Below are 19512 nucleotides of genomic sequence, written 5' to 3'. Positions count from 1 at the left end.
TACAGGAAAGCTGGTTACAGGAGTGAAGTGGTTTGATTTGTCTGTTTAGCTGAACTCGGTGTCCCCAGATCCCATGTAACTGATTGCAAGGGATAAGAACTATCATTTCAGTGAGGCAGGAGAGTAACTTTTCTCTGGTTATGTTGTAGTGTCATTTGTTTTTCTGCCCCTCTGCTTTCTTGAAAACCTAATCAGTAGTTTTCTGGTTTCAACCAGAATGAAAAATAAGGCAATTTGTTACTCAGGTTCACGTGGGCTTATATTGTAAAGGAGACTTGTAAATGTATATAGACATATATTTATAATAATGAAAACTTTCATGAGAAATAAGGTGGACTCAGCTGGTATGTTGGAAGAATCAGGAAATCAAACGTCTTCAGAATAGATCTCTCAAAATATTAGTGCATTTCAATTTTTTTCTTGTTCTTAAATAGGAAGATTTTTGTAAATATTCTTTCTTTTCTATGAGCCCAATTTCAAAGGGTATAAAGAGGAGAATCTGAGATGTTGTGAGGAATGCAGCTCTCCCATAATTTTTCAGATACCTGTCCTTTTGCATTATGTGATAGCCCAGCTTAATAAAAAGTCTTCTACTAGTTCTTAATGTTAGTTTCTTAACATTTATGCAAAATAGATACATAGCACCTCATTCCTTTTTCCCAATAAAACATGTCCTCCCCCCATTTCTGAGATAGTGTAGCAAGCCGTAGTCTTCAGAAATATTTCTTTCTTAAAGGCATCTGTTTTGACCATAAGTAACAATACTACTGCTTGCAAAACCCAAACCTCTTTGCGAGAGGTTGGCCTCGGTGTTGTGGCTGTTTTCTAGCAAGGGCAAGGAATACGGAGGCTATTGGGTGCCACACTGATCATTTGGGCTTTGAACCTTTTCCTTTGTGTTTTCTCCTTGATTACGGTCATTTCAGAGAAGAGCTTTGTCAACAGAGAGTTCTTCTATTATGAGTAAGATGACAGGCAGATTAAGGAAAGAACTTGGGCTTCTAACATTGCTCTTCATTGTGCCGGAACGGCACAAATCGGGGATGCGCTCTCACCCTCAGGCTGGAGGCACCAGTAGCAGCTGCTTTCGGGTTTTCTCCTGTAAAGACCAGCTCAGGGTGTGAGCATAACCAAGGGAAGGAAAATGATGGAAGGAAAGAAAGTAGGAGAAAAACAGATTGACAGAGGGCAGCTCCCAGCATGAGATTACAATTGGACAGGGCAAACAATTGTAAAGCCAGTAAACACCAATGATGAATAAGAAGGGATCTACTGAGCAAAGCTGAGAAGAGGGATCATGCACCTGAGAAACTATTGGTCTTTCTCAGAAATAACAATCTTTTCTCAGTTTTTTTTATCACTTTCATAGCCAGAACTGCAATTAAGCTTCAATATATTTTATAAAAAATAGTACTTAGTTTACTTTCAGATAAGTGAAGAGATACAATTGCACAATGGTGGTTACAATGGTAGAAACACATACAGTAGATAAAATGTTTGCAAGAGATTTAAAAACATACCGTACAGCACCACATCTGAAATTGGGTGATGGCAAAATGAATCATACTACATGTCTAAGTAAATTAAATTCCTAAGTCTTTCTTTATAAATAAATAAAAAATACAATGTGCAATATATGTCTGACACTACCCAACTATTTCCTGAAGTTCAGCAAGAAATTAAAACCAAAAATGAGGTAAAAAAAGACATTCATGCACTTAAGCCACCGTTAGTCTCTGACTCTAAAATAAGGCAGATCATAAACTTTTTTAAAACTATCTTTAGCCACTTAAATCCTCTTTAGTGCTTTTCAAGACAAGGTCTTGACAGACCTTGTAGAATCATGAGTTAATATGCTTTTATTTCCAACAGGTCATTTTTGACAGGCTCAGCCATATTTGAAATGCATTATATGGTAGAAAAATGTTGCTTTTCCTTAAAAAAAAAAAAAAAAAAAAGAGGAATGTAAATTGAAAGGAAATGAGAGAGATGGATGCTTTTAGGGTTTATCACAAATGATACTGCTTTGAGGGAGGAAGGTGAGGGAAAAGGAAGGGAAAGAAAATTATGTGTCGTCTTCAGTTTTAATGACGTGGAAAAGGGTGACATTAAACAGGACTTGATGTCCGTTATTCCAGGCATAGAGAGCTCTATCTCTTGCATTGTAGTCAAGCATGGATATATGAAAATACTGATTATGGAAAGGAATGTCTGTATACTCATAAGTGGAGGTTTTTGTGGAATAAGAATAGTAGACCTTGGCTCCTGTTAAGTGAGAGTTAGTAACATACAGGGTGCCACAAATCATGAAGGATTCTCCAGCACTTCTCTTGGGGTAGCCTGTGCTCCAGCTCTTCAGCACCTCCAGCGTATCTGGGTTCAGCTGGCTGATGACAATGTTGCCTGCGTTCTGGTTGGTGGCATACACAGCCCATAGCCCAATTTCATCTGCCATCAGGTCAATATCAGAAAAGCCACCCCAGGTGTAAGGGTAGACATTGTGAAAGCCAGCATACTCAAGGCTACGCTGTGCAAGCACCCGCCCAGTGTCAAAGCTGTATTTGATGATGATGTTGCTCTGATACTTGTTGAAATAGAGGGAGCCGTTGTAGACAACGTGGTTGGTTCCTGCCCATTTGAATGGAAGGTTGTATGTCCTTGATTCAGCCCCACTGACAAAGTCTGCAATTGATTTAAATTCACGGACAATTTTATTGTTAGTGTAACTGTCCATGTACCAGACCTGGAAAGGAAACAAAAATTGGGAGTGAACACCTGGAACACCATCTGTGGTATGTGATCATGATATGGCACGATGGATACATTGCAGAAAAACAAGGAAAAAATATTTTAGGAGTGCAGTAGGCTACCAAAGTACAATATTGCCTACATTCCCATTAAAACCATTACAAAGCATGAGGAACTCTTGGATTTCTGAATTATGGATTATTTGGATTATTCAGTGTTTGGCTCTCTGCAATATGGGGGTTGCTTAAAGATAATTCCAGAGACTAATAGTCAAAGCGTGAGATTGGAAATGGCATGTGAACTAAGCTTGGATTTATGCTTAGGAATAAATTTGGTTTAATTTTGTTCAACTGAGCCTCTAATCAGTGAAAAATAGTGTAGTCCTAGTAAAGGAACCAAATGCAATAGCAGTGAATCCAATAAAGTTTAGGAACCATTTTTTTCCCCTTGAAACAAATACTTTTTCTTAATGTTCTGTATGCCAGCTTCCATTCCCCCCATTTTTCTTTCATGCATTTTGCCTTTTCTCCTTTTAGTTTGTCAGAACAAATAAAATCCTGACTTACAAAAGAATAGAAGAATTTGTGGAGATATTTTTTGGGCTCATTTCAGAACTGGCATTAAGAAAATTGTATAAACACCAATTCAGCTGCCCATCTTCCTGTCAATTGAGGAGGGATCCAGTTTGTTCTGATTTGCAGGTGCACAGGTAGTCTCTGTGTTACTTTCGGGGGGGGGGGGGGGGGGGCACAGGGCCACGGGTGTGCAGGGAGCAGGTGCTGGTGGAGGTGAGGGCCCCGGATGGGTATGGAGCAGCCATGGGCGCTCTCAGGTGGCACAAGAATCTTCCTCAGGACAAGATGAGGCTAGGCAGAGTTTGCTACTCTCCTAGAGGTAACTGAGATTGTAGCAGAGACGGTAGATTGTGAGTAGTAAACCTGCATGGACACACCAGTTGCACACGTATCTTTAGTTATCACCATTCATACGTTGCCTTTTTTGTTGCCTTTGGGTTTTTCTGTATGCAGAAAAATGGACCTTCTGGGCCTCACACACATGAAATCTAGTGTTTTGACTTCAAAAGCCCTTTGATGGAGGGAGCACCTCCTCAAAGCTGTGGCCAGCTCAAGATCCTATTGCAGATCCAAACAGTAACAACTTGGATCTGAGGTGGCAAATGATCTCAATACAGCTTATATGGGGCCTAATCCTGCAAATTTTGACTGTGCTGCATTATGGGTTATACTCTTGGGTAAAAGTGTTGATGTTTTTGATTACTTCGGTTCTTAAAGATCAAAGCCCAATTAAATATGGTTGGAAGAATAAAATAATGTAGTTGGTTCAGACAGGTGTGTGTCATCCTGAAGCAGATGAAGGACATGGCACAAAGGTGCTTAGCTAACTTTTGTCTTTGGATATTTTTGCATAAATGCTGTTGCTTTTTCTCTGAAGGTGTTTAACAGTGAAAATGATGGAAGTAGAAGCAGCATGCTTGCATGTGTAACCTCCCAGGGGGAGAAAATACATTTTCAAAGATTAAAATAAAGTAAAACTCCAGAAGGACACAAAGGTATACTCAGTGTCTTAACGTACTCGGTTATTTTTCTCTGATGCTAATGGATCTGTCATCCAGGCTCCAAATCGGGTTCCGGATATCTTGACTGTAATGGGGCCTGTAATTTTCATCAATTTGCCACATGCTGAAATTAGAAAAACAAATGCATTAATGCAAGTAATTACACAACTCTCCTTGACATCAGTCAGAGCACAAGACCAATTGCTCTAAACTAAATAGTGGCTCCAGGGGATTCAGGCTTATGTTGAAGATGGATTGTCATCTTCACTGTATGAACTTTTCCATACTGAGCAGTAATATAAATATGTCAAAATATACAAATGAAAATGTATTATGTATATTTTTGATTACATATATATTAAAGCACAGCTACATTTTCTGCACATAAAGAAAAATACAATCTAGTTAAATATCTTCTGAGCCGAAGTGAATAACATTTAATAAGAAATGAAAATAAGACATGCACCCCCCTTGCTTTTTGCCTTCAGAAATTTCAGTGCAAGGCCAGGGTTGATGGATGTTTGTTTTCCATTGACCAGGGTAACAAGGAGGTTCAAGGCAGACAGGAATGAGCTTATACACCAAACGTGTAGCTGCACCCCACAGGCTGTGGCTGGTGGCCCCGTTGCACACACACAGCTGTTCCAGTACCAGGGGCCTGTCTGGAGTTAACAAAGCGAATACGAGAATTATTCAGCAACCTTGGCCATATCGGCTGGCTTCTAATCCATTAGGCTGCCTCAAATTAGACTGTCTGGGAGGAAATAATGAGAGTTGATATGATCTTGGATGTCGACCTTCCTAACAATCCAAAAATCTATATTTTAGGGGACGTTAATAACATACCTATTAACAACAAGCCCCTGATGGAATTCATGTGTTTACTAAGAGGTCTAATATCTTACAGTGGTGTGTATGTGATTAGGTGAAATAACAGGTTTTTGAAGAAAAGATGTTCAATAAGAATGTAAAAAGAAGTGACACATTTAATTTATTTTTTTTAAAATAAGTGCTTCTCTGTCACACATGGTTGTGCTGTATTGTGTAACCCCATTTATCTAGGAAATGTGGAAAACAAACTGTATCTGGTGTTGAGAATGAATTTATTCAGTTCAAAAGAGAAGGTCACATCAAGTCTGTATTTTCTTCTTAATGTCACGGGCAAGGGATGCACTGTGCAAGCCCGTTGCAGTCAGCTGGAAGGGGGTTAACGCTGGGGTGACAGCTCAGGGGCTGCTCATGGGGATGTTGATCATGGCCAGGGACCAGGGGTGTGCTGGAAAACAAACACAACTGAGTACACGCGGAGCCCTCAATGAGCAGGGCAGGCTGTGTCTGTTTTCTGGGTCAATTCAAAGGCATTATTATTTACACATCTCAATGCATTTTACAGTCTTTTGAAGTTATTTTGGAATCTCCCATTTTAAAGAATCTTACAGTTTTTCTACAGTTGGTTATTGCAGTATATGTTTGGTTTTTTTTCTGGAATTTTCTGCAGGTAGGCTGCTTGTATTGTGTGCTGAGTGCTGGTTTTCTACAGCAAGGAACTGCTATTAGCTTGGAAAATAGAGGACTGTATCCTGTTATGTGAAGGCTTTTATTTTTAGATAGTATGTTAGTAAGCAGTATCAGAAATGGGCAAGAGAAACTCAATAATGAATAGAAAGAAATCAGGAAAAAAATAACAGCTCCCGAATGTGTAGCTTTTAAGATAATTAAAGTACAATGAATATATAGGTTAAAGGATAGATTAATTGGTGCATTTAGAACACAGTATTGAAATTAGTAGGAAAACATAAGCAAAGAATTTGGAATTTTGAAACCCTGTTTATTCTGTTTGAAAAAATATCCAGGAAGCTACATGCAGAATCAAAAATGAGCTGTGAAGTTTCACTTCTGAACTGAATGGGGGCAGCAGGGGTTAGGGCCCCCCGTGTCCCCCTGTGGGCAGTGTCGGGCTGGGGGCAGCGGGGACATGGGCGCTGGAGGCCCCGCGGTTCCAGCAGCAGAACGTGTCAAATGGGGTGGGCTCGTGGTAGCCTGCGGTGGCTGTTGGGGGTGTGTGCACCTCATATTGTGGGTGGTTGTGCGCCTGGGGCACCGTGTGTGACTGGGGCTTCTTGGTACCAACTACAGAAGGGTGCTTAGAAATTTGTAGGTTTATTAATATTTCTACTACTCCTCTGTTATGTTACTTGTATTGATGCTGAATGTATAGTTCACTGATTGCCATTTAATTACGTGTTGTTAATAATTAATAAACCTCTCCCGTCTTGATTTGGTTTGAACTATGTGAACCGAGCAGCTTTCTCCTGTTACAGGAGTCAGATGCTTTTAGAGAATGATCTTTCAGAATGTATTGAGATACAGTACAATGTGAAAAGAAACACATGTTGTTATATTTCAACCACTAAATGATAATCAGTTTGGTTCAGACTATATGTGATTAAATATTTATTCCCTGGTAGCATGGAGTGATATCAAGAAAGGAAGACTGTTAGGAGAGTCGCTATATAGCTGAGGGGCAGTTGACTGAAAAAGTGACAAAGGTTCTCTTTTCGGTATCACAAACCAGAGCATCTTGAAAGAGGCACAAGTAATTTTTTTTTTCCTCCTCCTGCCTTATAATATGTCCTATCTTTTATTTTCCTTGTTCGTCAAACAGAAACCCATAAATCTGTTTTTTTGTGATATAACTTGATGGAACTAGTCTTTAAAACTGAGGAATAATACTACAAGTATTTTTCCACATATGGTAAGCCATTCCCATTGTAGCGGTAATCCATATCCCATCTTGCTGATGGTGTGGGCAGTAAAGAGGAAGCAGTGGAGCTGTCGGTGTCCACACAGCCTCTTAGAGCTGGGAGATCCTTAGGCACTGCACTTTAGTATGTGAACTCTCCACCAAAATTCTAGTAATATAAGTCTAGTACTTGGCTATTGCAGACAACCTTTTAATAAAACTATTAACATTATTTAAAAAATGGGGAAATATTGTTTACATTTGCCTACCCTCACCCGTATTCCAACAGAAGATTGTTTCAGAACCTCACTTGTCTGTTAATTTGAAAAATGTTCAGGGGTAAGTACGTGGGTGTCATCTCTCTCTTCTTTTGAGTAGTCAGAACTCAAAGCATTGCTTCCAGACACATGTGGACTGGAACCCCTTATCAGGAAATTCTCTCAGTTCAGAAAGAACTACTTGAAAGAACAGGACGAGGCTCCAAAGCATGTCTTGGCTGAATGGTCAACTTCATAAATCATCTCCTGCTGTTTTGAACTGTTTAAGGCTGCACAAGTAGCTTTTGTAAAAGTAAATTGTGCCAAGTGTTCCTCAAATCAACTGGCTTGCTAAATACCGGTCTTGTGAATACAGTCAACCTGTTGCTGACTGATGGTGCAGGGATATGTGATACAAAGAAAAAGTAATTGAGGCCAGATTGTCCTCCCCTTCTGCAGCTGCATCTTACATTAGAAAATTCCAACCATAACTGATTGTAGTAATTGGAAGATTAAGCTTCTGAGTGTTTATCCATCCTAAATTGAACCGTAGAAGGAACGCCATATAATGCACGATTGTTTATGGCTTGGTTCCTCTCTTATAACAGTTTTGTACTGTGGACTCCAGTAAGTCCATTTGTGACCTGTATTTATTTATATTAAGGAAGAAGTTGAGCACAAAGTGACCACTAAAAAAGAAAGTAGATGTGCTAACCTTATGGGCTAGGAAAGTCTATGGGGCAGAACACATCTGGAAAGCTGGTCCAAAGTGAGCAAATAATAGGAGAAGGTTGTGATACACCCATTGGACAGGAGCTGTTTGAAGATAGCTGGGAACAGGTAGGTGATAGTCCCAGTCTCTGTGATGCAAATGAATATTGGCAGCTGCTATATATGCCAAGTGAGTGTATGATTTATAGAAGGATTTGCAAGGGAAATAAAATCAAAACATCCTCTTCAAGTGTTTGTAAGCATTATTACTCTATTTAATGTAGGTAATAAATAGGGGAAAATGAAGTGAGTATTTCTTTCAGTGGTTGCAGAAATGGCTTCCAAGTGTTTACTACTTGCACTTTCCTGCTTATGATCAAATTTGTCATTACATTACTCTGTAATGTGAGGGAATGAAGAATTAGTTCTTAATGGATGTATGTCTCTTGTCCTACATAACACAAACCCAGAAGCACTCCAGCCTAGTTATTAGAGTTTGCTGCGAGGAAGCCTCTGGATTTCTTTGCATGTATGCAGGGACTTGCTGCATAATCTGTGAGGAAGTAATTTATCCTCCTGGCCTGCTTGTGCCTTCATTTACAAAATGGGGATAACAATATATATCTTTATTGCACAGTTTTGTACTAAATGATATTTGTAAAGTTCTTCAAATCCCAAAGGGAAAGATGCTTTGGAAGTCCAAGTACTGCTGCAATCAATAAAGTAATCTCATGCCTGCACTAATGCCTCTTCTGCCACTGATGTAACAGCATTTCTTTGGATACGTAGAATATTAATCTTTAGAATTTCTAACCAAAAATGTTATTCGAAAATATTATTTAGATTCTACGTTATAGTCAGATGTAGCTACAAATGAATCCAATGTGTATCTGCTCTAATTATTTCTTAATAGTTCACGAGCAACATTTGGCAGAGCATTGGCTTCTATGAATGCTGCCCATATATTTTTTTTTCCAATTTCATAAACACGTTATGACAAGAATAGGGGGGTCCCAAGCAAACTGTGCAACCTGCATTCCCTTATAAATGCACATGCCTTTCGTGACTGCCAGAAAAGGACCTATATGTGCGTAACTGTTTGTGAATTTGTCATGTGTGCAGTCATACACACTCTATTTGTATGTGTTTAATTGCATGCAGCCTTTTAAAGTTTTGTGGACAAATTTCTCACTGGCTTCAGCCTGAATTTTCTCTTATTTCAAAGAGAAGGAGCTCATTTCTGTCACTACAACTGCTGTGGTAATCGTCAAATCTCAGAGAAAGTCAGACAACTGCTTACTGTATGTTAATGAGTGTTGAAGTGTTGCCAGTGCAGATGGAAGATCCCTTTAAGTGGCCAGGACAATATAAATAATGCATTATATTGCTGAAAAACACCTGCTAGGGAGAAGAATGGAAAATAGCTCTCACACACACTGGTTAGATAATTATATTGTGAAATGCAACAAAATCTGTGCCGATTCAAGCCAGGTCCTGTGGCACACAGGGGCCAGTCCGCCTTCTGCTGCCACAGGCAGTCCCAGCTGGATCATCTCCCGCGGGGTGAGTGTGCCTGGGGAGAAGGGCTGGGCAGGAAAGCTGTTTTTCCTTTACGTGTGCTGCTCTGCACACACAACACCAGCTTTGAGGAGTTACAGTAAACCTAACTGAAGCTGGTTTTACTTTAAAAGGCACATAGGGTTAGGCCAGAAATAGAGCCAGTCCATTAGCAGGTGAGCATAAAAGTCATTTAAGCATCTAACACCAGGGAATAATGCCAATAAGTCTGTATTAGAGCTTGAGAAGGCCAAACCCCTTTTAATAATGGATGTGCCTAATAATCTATTTTATACATTTTTTTTCTCTCTATTTTTAATATACATAATTTTACTAGGTTTTTTTTGGTATTAGCACATCAAGATAAATAGAATGTGTTCCAGGAATTCAGGATAGATAGGAGGGGAAGTGTGAATGAAAAATAGGGAAATAGTAAATAACTGCTGAGAAGAGAGCCCCCTGTGAATACACCTAGTTGTTCTGATGTATTAATGTATCTTATACTGTAGTCACTTCACTTATCAATGTTGCAAGAATATGCTGCAAAAGCAAAGAAAAACAAGATACTCATTAAAGATAAGCTGATGATCTGTTGGTGTCTAATAAACTTACTGAAGCACTCGCTATCAGAAAATACTGTCTATTTATATGAATTTTCCTGCTTGCTGAGGTATTGCACTGCAGCCATTTTCTCCTGACCGCCTCCTGTCAATGCAGTAATGTGCTATTATGTGTGTGTGCTGAGAGGAAAATAGGATCACAAGGAATTTCTGTTTGAAGAAGCCTTTCATGTGTTTTAGCCCATCATCACTGTGTTATTTCTAGTGTAAAATGAAGAAATTGAAAATAAATAATTTAAGAGGCTAACATAACCTAGATTTTCCTTATCTGATGGCCTCCCAAAAATAAAGAGGTACTGCTTATGAAGTTAAAAATGTATTTCGTGTCATGTGTAGCATTTAAAAGTAAACATCCCAGACTTCATAGCTGAGATACCAATCACAAGACTGAACTTTGGAATTTCTAATTTTAGTATTAACTTACAAAGCATTTATTTCTCATAGAGGGGCTGGATTATTTGCTACAGCAATCCAGATAGCAATGGAGATCCATTCAGGAGTCTCAGAACGCACGGATGGGTTAGGAAGGGGTGAGACTTTGCATTGTGATTGTAAAGCAGCTAGGTACTAATTATGCCTCTTTGGATAATGGAAGTTAAGGCTGACACTTGATTATGATACTTCAGGCTTTTAGTTCTGGTAGCTGATAATGAGCTAGTGGTGATTTCCAGAGATGCTGAACATTTGACTTTTCCTTGCTAAAGCCAGCGTGTGACAACCAAGACGGAGGCTGCCTGGTGTAAATCTAATGCAGTGCTCGCAAAGGTTTGGTGATGTGCTTCCTACAAAAATCATGCTTTGTTCACTTAAATGAGGGATAATTCTTAATTAGATTGTATTGCAAATTGGAGAGTGTCACACCTCTCCTAATGCTTCTATTACAGGTCTAAGTACCGTCAGCGCGGCATCTCAGGTGTCACAGCAAGATGACAGGCTTATGATGTGGAAATCTCAAAGCCAATCCCAGTCTACTTCCCACTATTTTTTCTTCTGACTGACATCCCAAACACGACCTAACATGAACTTCTTTTTAAAGAATATTTGTAGCTCTCCAACTGTTGTAGATCTCTTAAGGTTTTAAAGTTGCTGTCTGTTATATTTTTCCATCTTAATTCCATCTGTATACAGCAGGGCAGATCATTATGTAAGATATGACTGATGTTAGGTTGAGTTACTCTTGACTTTTATTAGGGTAGCACAGATCAGAATAAAATGCGGTCTTTCATCAAGCAAGAAAAAAGAAAACTTAATCTTTCAATAGAGAGACAACTAAAAATATACAGCGGAGGGACCATATTTGCCATGAAATTGTTAACTTACTGAGCTTTTTCATGCAGTCTCGTAGCCTGGTTTCTAAACTGAGTACACGCTGGTGTAGTTCCTCATAGTCATAAGCACCAATTTCTTCCTGAATCCCAGTGAGGACAGTAGACAGATTCCTAATTTCCTCCTTGAATTGCGTGATCAATTTGGCATCAGTTTTGTATTGTTCCAGAACTGGGATCAGTGGCAGGAGCTCATCCATCTTTTCTTTCAACTCCTGTTAAAGGCAATCAAATGTGTGTTAGAGTAGTTTAAAGGAGTTCAATCCCCTGATTCCTTTAATGTGGCATTTATGCTTGATTATTAAAATGACTTGAAAATTATTGTTGATTTTAGTTACATATCTGTTATTAGTGTATTTTGACAGTCTTAGAAATCCCAGACTTAATGGTAGTAAGCAGTAGATAAAATTCATGAGAGACTAGTATTTCTACTGGAAGTACAGAATTACCTTCACGTGATCAGAATCAAACCTGCTGAAGATCTGACTTTCCATCCAGGGGATCTAAACCCCCAGTAAGCGTATCTTTCTTGAGAGAAGATGGTTAGGCCTGAACACGCAGTGATGTTCAAGGAGGTCATACTACCTGGTTTACAGTGCTGTTGTAGTTGGTGAACAGTTAATTTCTATTTCACTACTGAATTTGTTTTGAATGGCTGTTGAACCCTGTTTAGTTCTGGCTCGGCCACAGTGATACAAACCTCTTTCTTCTGAAGTCAAAACCCCATGGTTCTTAACTGTGCTTTGTCATCATGCTACACCATTAGGTGCCTTCGAGCTTCCTCAGCTGATCTTTCTTCTGGACTATCACAAATCATTTTTTTTGGCTATGTGTAGTTGTTGTTGCATTGTCAATCCTATTTTTAAACACTGATTAAATAAAATAAGGCTCCACTTTGGAATCTTGTGTTGTCCCTTTCTCAGACTTTTGCTGAGTCCTAGACTTTGGGAATTTGTCTGAGTTTGTAACCTATATTGGCTGCTTATCTTTAATTTCTTGATTATTCTTTTAAATGCACCTTTATTAAACGGTTTGAGGTTGTTCTTTATTTGGTTATTATTCTGTAGAAAACCTCAAAGAATCTTTGCAGTCAGAAGGTTTTGCTTTATTGAAATGCAGACAGGTTTGTCCCTGATGTATCATCTGTATATAGAGATTTGCATCTCTTTTTATGATTTGAGGTAACAGCAGGACTTCATGAGCAAATGCCAGAAGAGACATGAGGAGACGCAAGCCTGGACAAAACAAGGCAATGGATGGAAATAAAGATTTGTTAGGCACCAGCATTAGGTGATAATAGACACTGGGAACAGATGAGGACACACAGGGACAGGCTATTGGGGGGGCTGAAAAAATCAAGTCCTGAAGAACAGCTGGAGTAGTCAGCAGGTGAAGGGGGAAAGCAGAAGAGATCGAAACGGAAGCCCAAGCACAAGGAAGAGGTGTGGAAGCAAATGCGGTTAGAGGTTAGCGTAGTCACTGGGGTGTGCGGAGATGTGCACGCAGTTTGTTACATCGCTTGTATTGCAGATGCACTAAGCAGGGCAGGACATTTCCCAAATAAATAACATGATGATGCCAAATGCATTTTTGCTAAGGAAATGTAAAAGAAGCTGACAGGCAGGGTCACCATTTGAGCTGTTTGAAGATCTACCTCTGAATTTTTGCCTCTTGAACTTTTTCTACGACAGCTTGAGAGTTCTGCAGTATCTCTTCATCACCTAGTTAATATATCCATACTGTTTTAACAATTGCTTTCATATTGGAATTATTATTTACTCAAAATAAAGACTTACGTGTTGTTAGGAAGTGTATTTTGCACACAGGTCATCTTAATAGCTAGAAAATTGCATTTTAAATTATAAGTGGATATGTCATTATAAATGGATTTGAGAGTATTAGGAGTTCTATTATCGGAGGTCTTCCAATGACATTACAGTAGCAGAATTACTGAAATGGGCAGAAGTGGAGAGTCTTTTTATCTACAGTTAAAACTATTTTTATTTGACTGTTTTTTTTAAAAACTTAACTTGAGCCTACTTTATGCCTGTTAAAACAAACAGTTATTTTCTCCTTGATGACAAGGAGAGCAGGCTTTGTGGCACAGAAAGCAGAGCTCCAGGGGCCAAAGCTTTTCTCACTTCATTTTGAAATGATGAACTTGGGCTTTAGTTCTGTGGGGCAGTGAACTGCAAAAAAAGATGGGTAAACCCCAATGGGGAAAATGCAAAGCTTGTAAAAGCTCTGGAAGATAAAACATGTTCAAAAGAATTAGTGAAGGTAGCTTATTTCTGATAGGATTTATGCCAGACAAATTCTCATTTGAGCAAACTGCTGTAACTTTTTGTGGCGATCAGGTATTTTGCTGACCTGGCATAAGTACTGATTTGACTGAATCTGACCATATGTTCAAGTGTCATCTGGGTGAAATTTGTACTCTTTGGTTCTTATCAACATGAAACTGCAAGTGTTAGAATGTCACACTTCTGTAAATGATAGAAAGATTTTTTGTGTGTGTGATAAAATAATTTTATTGGTTTCTGCTGACACTCCTAGGTTGTTGCTGTGATGGGTGGTACAAGAACTCATTTGTATTGCAACACAGGTAGGTGGTAGGCATATTCTGGCACTTCCTGCCTGCTGATATGAGAGGTTATGGTATATCCAGAATGAGTTTCTTTGTCTCAGGAAAGATAAAGCACTGGAATGTGAAATTTCAGAAAGCCAGCAGCATGTTGTATTCTGTTGACCTTTTAAATTACTCTGTAATTTGCCTGGAAATCTGTTTTATACTCCTGGCAAACCCTCAAACTGAAGTTAAGTGACTGACCAACACAAATATTGAATATTTAAAAGGTTAGAGTACTGCAGAAATCTGCTACCTTTGACACTGTGTATCAGGTATTCAAATTTTGATATTCTGTTCCCAAGGACAACTATAACAAAAATACAGAACGTATTATGACATTATACAAATGTGTTGTTATTGTAGCAATGAGTGATGAAGGGGAAAGAAGGTGGAGATGTTTCTTACTACCTGAAAATAACGGGAAGTATGTGCTCAAACTATAAACTAAGAATGATGGATGACATAAGGAGTAAAGTTATATAGTCAGATCATTAGTGTACTATAATTCCTGATATTATTAAGGCCCATTGGGTATTCAGTGTCTCTGAAAAATAAATTAGACTTGTTAGCTATGTAATTGTTCAGGTATCTAACTGTAGCACCACTTAGAAAATTAAGTCCATTTTATGAACTTTTATAAACGCTTTAAAATATATGTGTGGTTAACATAATATAGTCTCCAGAATGTATTTTCTGGACCCTATCTTTCTGTCTTGCTGTCTTGAAATATCAATCTATTAGACTTCATATTTAAAGAACTTAAATAGGTCCTTTAACATTTTTTCCTTAAGAGTACTTCAGATTGCTTTTTCATAAGACAGAATGCTATTTTGTAATGCCTACGACCTTCCTTCCACACCAAAGATTGGCTTGTAGTTTTTGTTGTCATTAAAATTCCTTGGAAGTCTTTCTTAATCACACAAATGTGACTGGGAATGATTACACTCCTATCCCAAAATCAAAATAGCAAACTGTCACACATGAAATTGAATCTTAATTGTAGTGGATAAAAATTACAATAACCTGATTTATTATAGGCTTTCTTGCCTTCAGCTGCAGTAAATGTCAGGCAATGGTAAAAGTGCAGAACTCTCTAGTTGTTTGCTATTAATTCCATTGGATCTTCCCATTTATCAGTGGAGCCTGAATGAATATTAATTTATCAGTATGACATGCACATTGATACAGAAAAAACAAAAATCTGTTTATAGTGACATTTCTCTAGTGACTTAATAATTAATGGTTACTCCCTATTACAATTAAATTGAACAGAGCAAAAGATTATAATCATAAAGGAAGATTTATTATGCTTTTATTTTTAATATTGCTCTGTCTGAGCATTTCAAACTGAGATGTTAGTACTCCATGCATTGCTGCTTAGTACATTGCTTCCAGCAGGCTTTCAAAGTTAGTGTTAAAATAAAACCTACTTGAAAATGCTTTGTCATTAAAGTCTTCCGATCATCTTCAATTTGCCGAAACTTGGCCTTCAGCCCTTTCATTTGTGTTTCCATTTTTAAAACATACTGGAAATCCCTCTGAGTCCGTAGATTTAAAACTTCAATAGATTGGGACATATTCTGAACCTGTTAAAGAAGAACACTCTCTAAATGCACTTTTTTGTTGCTTTACTTTTTTTCCTGGTGTAGTTAAATATCAGGCAATAAAATGAGCTAATGTCAATGCTTTAGTTATGAGTCATTTATACCACAGTATAGCTTTAAATTCCATAACTGCAAGACAGTACCAAAATTGTGGAACAAGGCTAACAGCGGGTTATCAGCAGTGACACCTTCAAGCCATAAACAATTTGGTCTAGCTTCTTTGAGGCACAGAGAAATCCTTTCAGCATCATTATTAACCGGATCAAAAAAGGCTGTTAGGCAGCAGAGTCTACTTTGGCACTTGAAGTAGATGCTGACGGGTCTGCAGAACGTGCTGTATGGCGTGAGTTTCCTCCCGAGCTCTTCAGGACAGATAGGACTGAGATTAGGAGATTTTGGTTAGCATGAAGAGCATGATTTTGACTGTTAGTAGGCATTTCGATAATAATTCTGTTTTGGGAATTCATGAGACTATGCAGAGATAAGCTGGGGTGTGCCCATCATTGAATAGGTGTTTGCTTATCATTTGGTAAATAGATAGAAAATTAGAAATTTTATTCAATTTTCTCATTCATAGAAAAACACTTTTTTTTTTTTTTTCCAGACGAGAAGTAGTGAATATTCAGGTAACATTTGCAGAGCAAGTGACCTTGTAGCTATAGTGAGCACTTTTACCACAATGAAGCAAGAATAACTGTCACCTAGAGTGAATGACATAAATATTTTGACATTATCTGTTACAAAAGCAATGCTTTTGACAGTCATAAAAATGACACATTTTGCAAGTGCAGTTATTCCATTTCAATAGGTGTTTTTTTTTTCCCAAAACATGAAAAAGTAGATTGTACCATATGGATGTTTTGGTTAAAGAGAAAAAAAACCAAACAAACCTACCTTCCTAATAAAAGACAAACCCAGCAGCATTCCTGTTGTTTGCAAGAGTATGCAGTATATTACATGATACTCATGTAATGAATGCATTGTGGCTTACATAATGTGTGGATTCAGGAAATCCTCTTAAAGTACTCTTAAAAATAGTATACATTAGTCATTTTGCAGTTACCATTAGTGCTTCATAGAAAGTATTTTTAATGAAAAAAGTTAATGTTTCTCTTTTATTCGTTTTCTAATTGTTGAAAGTAGGAAAATAAAGTCCTTCGGGTTTTGGAAGAGTGTTCCATTTGGCAGAAGCAGCATTCATGTAGAGACTCTAATTAAATGACTCTGCGTGGATTTAGTGAAATTATAATATGACATAAGATACACATTATTACCACAGTTCTATTCATAACAACATGTTTTAGGTTCTTTTCTGTGGCAGCTCAAAAACTATGTTGAGATCTTAACACCCCCCAGTCCTCACCCCAAAAGAAAGTAATGTGGTTTATTTGGTGGTGGTGTGGGGTTGTGTTGGTTGGTTGTTGGGTTGGGTTTTGTTTTTTTTCATTATTATTTTAGCATTTGGTAAATCTGCTACAGCAAAGACTCTTCCTCTGGTAAGTAAACAGCGTTGAGTGGAGGTCGCTCCTTTTCTGTGTGCTGGATCACCAATGTCCTCTCCCTGCATCTCGTGCTATGGGTCCTGTCACAACCTGAAACTAAGGCCCTGCTGAAGTTCATGGAGGTTTAGGGAGGGCAAATCTGCAGGGATTTGGTGCTATGTTAGTACTGGAGTGATTTTTCTATAGCTAGAAAAATGCTGAAAATTGTATGCTAAAAATGTATTTTTCAGTCTGTATTTTATGTTGTTTTCTGCTGCTTCTCAAACACTCAGGTCTGAGGTTCTGTACCACTGGCTGTGGTACAATAACTATAACCTTGGTGACTTGTGCAGGGAATGCAGAACAATAGTTTGTGATTTCTTGGTTGCAGCATTTTTTAGATGTTGATGCAAAGTAACACTTGGCAGGTTTTACTATACATGGAATAGTGGATAATGCTGAAAGTACAAATTGCGTTGTTCAGGCAAAATTTGCACCACTAGAGAATAAAGAAATAGTATTATTAGAGGAAAAAACAAATAAAAGAAAATTAGAACCATTGCTGTTCTGTACAGTCAGCTTTGCAGGTGCTATCATGTCTGTATCTTGTTATTTGTTAGTAAGATACAAGGAATGCCCTTCAAGAATCTCAAATGATTGAAGCAGAAGCTGTAGTTTAAAATTCCACAGCAACGAGCTAGTTTGAGGTGGGATTTGTAACTGTTTTTACACAGAAAAATCAGTCCTGTCTGTGTGTAAATAAGAATTTTTGGAGGAGGGAACGAGAAGGAAGATGCAACTTGAGTTTGCTAGGTAAGTGGCTCGGGGTAGGAAAGGTGTGATATAAGGAAAATAGACAAATAATGATCAGGGGTGAGAACACAGTAGGGGATATACCCTGAAGAAATATATGTATTAGATAACTCTTCAGTACTCCATTATGTATTAAGTTTAGAGGCAAAAGAGTGGATTTCCATGGGAAGTTTAGTGATTAAAAGGAAGAATTTGTTGGGAAAACTTACCTTCTCTAGCAGTTGTCTGAGTTGCCTGCTTTTGGCATCTCTTGAACATAGGTTTTGTTCGGGTGCAACAACAGTGCAAATACAACGGCCATCAGGATCCTGGGCTGAACTGTAAACTTGCCACCCTTCCTTGGGGCTAATCTGAGTCTGTAACAACAGAATAGTACAAATAAAGGGAGCTGAACTGATTTTCTTGTTGTTTGAAAAACAACCACCTCAGAATATTTTTGTTTATTTTTGCAGTATGCCTTTGCAATGAGGTTCCTCCTAGTCAACATTTATTATTCTCTTAACTAATCAGGTTGGTCGTTTCACACAGTTTTGTCATCTCTCACACCTTCGTATAGTTTTTCATCAGCAGAGAACAAACACGTCCTTTCAGCCTGAATGACTTTTAGTTTAGACTAATGGAAACAACAAAGGCAGAAAAGAACAAATTTAAACCCCAAAGAGACAGCACAGTGTATGTGACTCACACGTTGGGAATTGGTTCCGAAGTGGTTGGGGATGTGGGCTTGCAGGTTTGCTCTCAGAGACGCAGCACGCAGAAAACTGTTGTGCATTGGCTTCTCCTGCACACGCAGCACGGGGAAGAGCCCCGCTGCACGCTGGTACTCGTAGGGCTCTGCTTAGCTTAGGCGACTGGGGCTCATGGCAGGCGTGGCACAGAGCAATTAAGACATTGCATGTCCTTCACTGGGACAGAATAATTCTGGAAATTGCTAATCTGTTACTTAGCTTGCAGAGCAGGCTAACACTGTGCTGCATTTAAAGTTTGTGTGATACCTTCTGAGAGTAGGTATCTATCTATCTATCTATTCAATGGCATGTATCATAGAATTGCTTTGGTTGGAAGAGACCCTCAGGATCATCAAGTCCAACTATGAACGTATAGAAATACACAGCAGAAGAATGAGAGAAAATATTAGAATTATATGATTGAAAAGATTCAGGTGATGGAATTAAAACTAATGGACACAAGAAGTAATTATTTTACTTTCTTTTAAATCTCTAATTTAAAGTTAATATTACGCATTATTCTTTTCTAATAATATAGTAGTGACCACTGAATTTCATAGTACAGATGCTAATGGATGCCATTGAAATAATTTTGGTCTGGACACAGTTGGAATCAGTTACTAATTATATTATAAAAATGTATTCAGTGTCAGCATGGAGAGTAATTCTTTAAACTGGCAGGTTTGATATTGATGCTTTAGTGGTGGCTTAGTGCAGAGC

At 38.3% G+C, this 19512-nt stretch overlaps 1 protein-coding gene across 5 annotated transcripts in view; it reads right to left on the bottom strand.

Moving 5' to 3' along the window:
• Window positions 1-1376: 1376 nt before the first annotated feature.
• The window catches only part of OLFM3 (olfactomedin 3), a 59918-nt gene continuing 41782 nt past the window's right edge, over window positions 1377-19512 (bottom strand). For 3 of the 5 annotated variants that reach the window (XM_065072489.1, XM_065072487.1, XM_065072488.1), the window contains 5 exons: window positions 18274-18420; window positions 15597-15752; window positions 11533-11752; window positions 4342-4448; window positions 1377-2743 (listed from right to left, as the gene is read on the bottom strand). In XM_065072489.1, coding sequence (XP_064928561.1) covers window positions 2066-2743; window positions 4342-4448; window positions 11533-11752; window positions 15597-15752; window positions 18274-18420 — 1308 coding nt within the window. In that variant the 3' untranslated portion in view covers window positions 1377-2065. The remainder of the gene's footprint in view (window positions 2744-4341; window positions 4449-11532; window positions 11753-15596; window positions 15753-18273; window positions 18421-19512) is intronic. The other 2 variants (XM_065072491.1, XM_065072490.1) reach the window with 1 other exon arrangement.

The sequence above is a fragment of the Columba livia genome, chromosome 8, assembly GCF_036013475.1.
Source record: "Columba livia isolate bColLiv1 breed racing homer chromosome 8, bColLiv1.pat.W.v2, whole genome shotgun sequence".
Classification (NCBI taxonomy): domain Eukaryota; kingdom Metazoa; phylum Chordata; class Aves; order Columbiformes; family Columbidae; genus Columba; species Columba livia.
The sequence above is the reverse complement of the archived record's forward strand: the minus strand, read 5'-3'. Positions and strand labels throughout refer to the sequence as shown.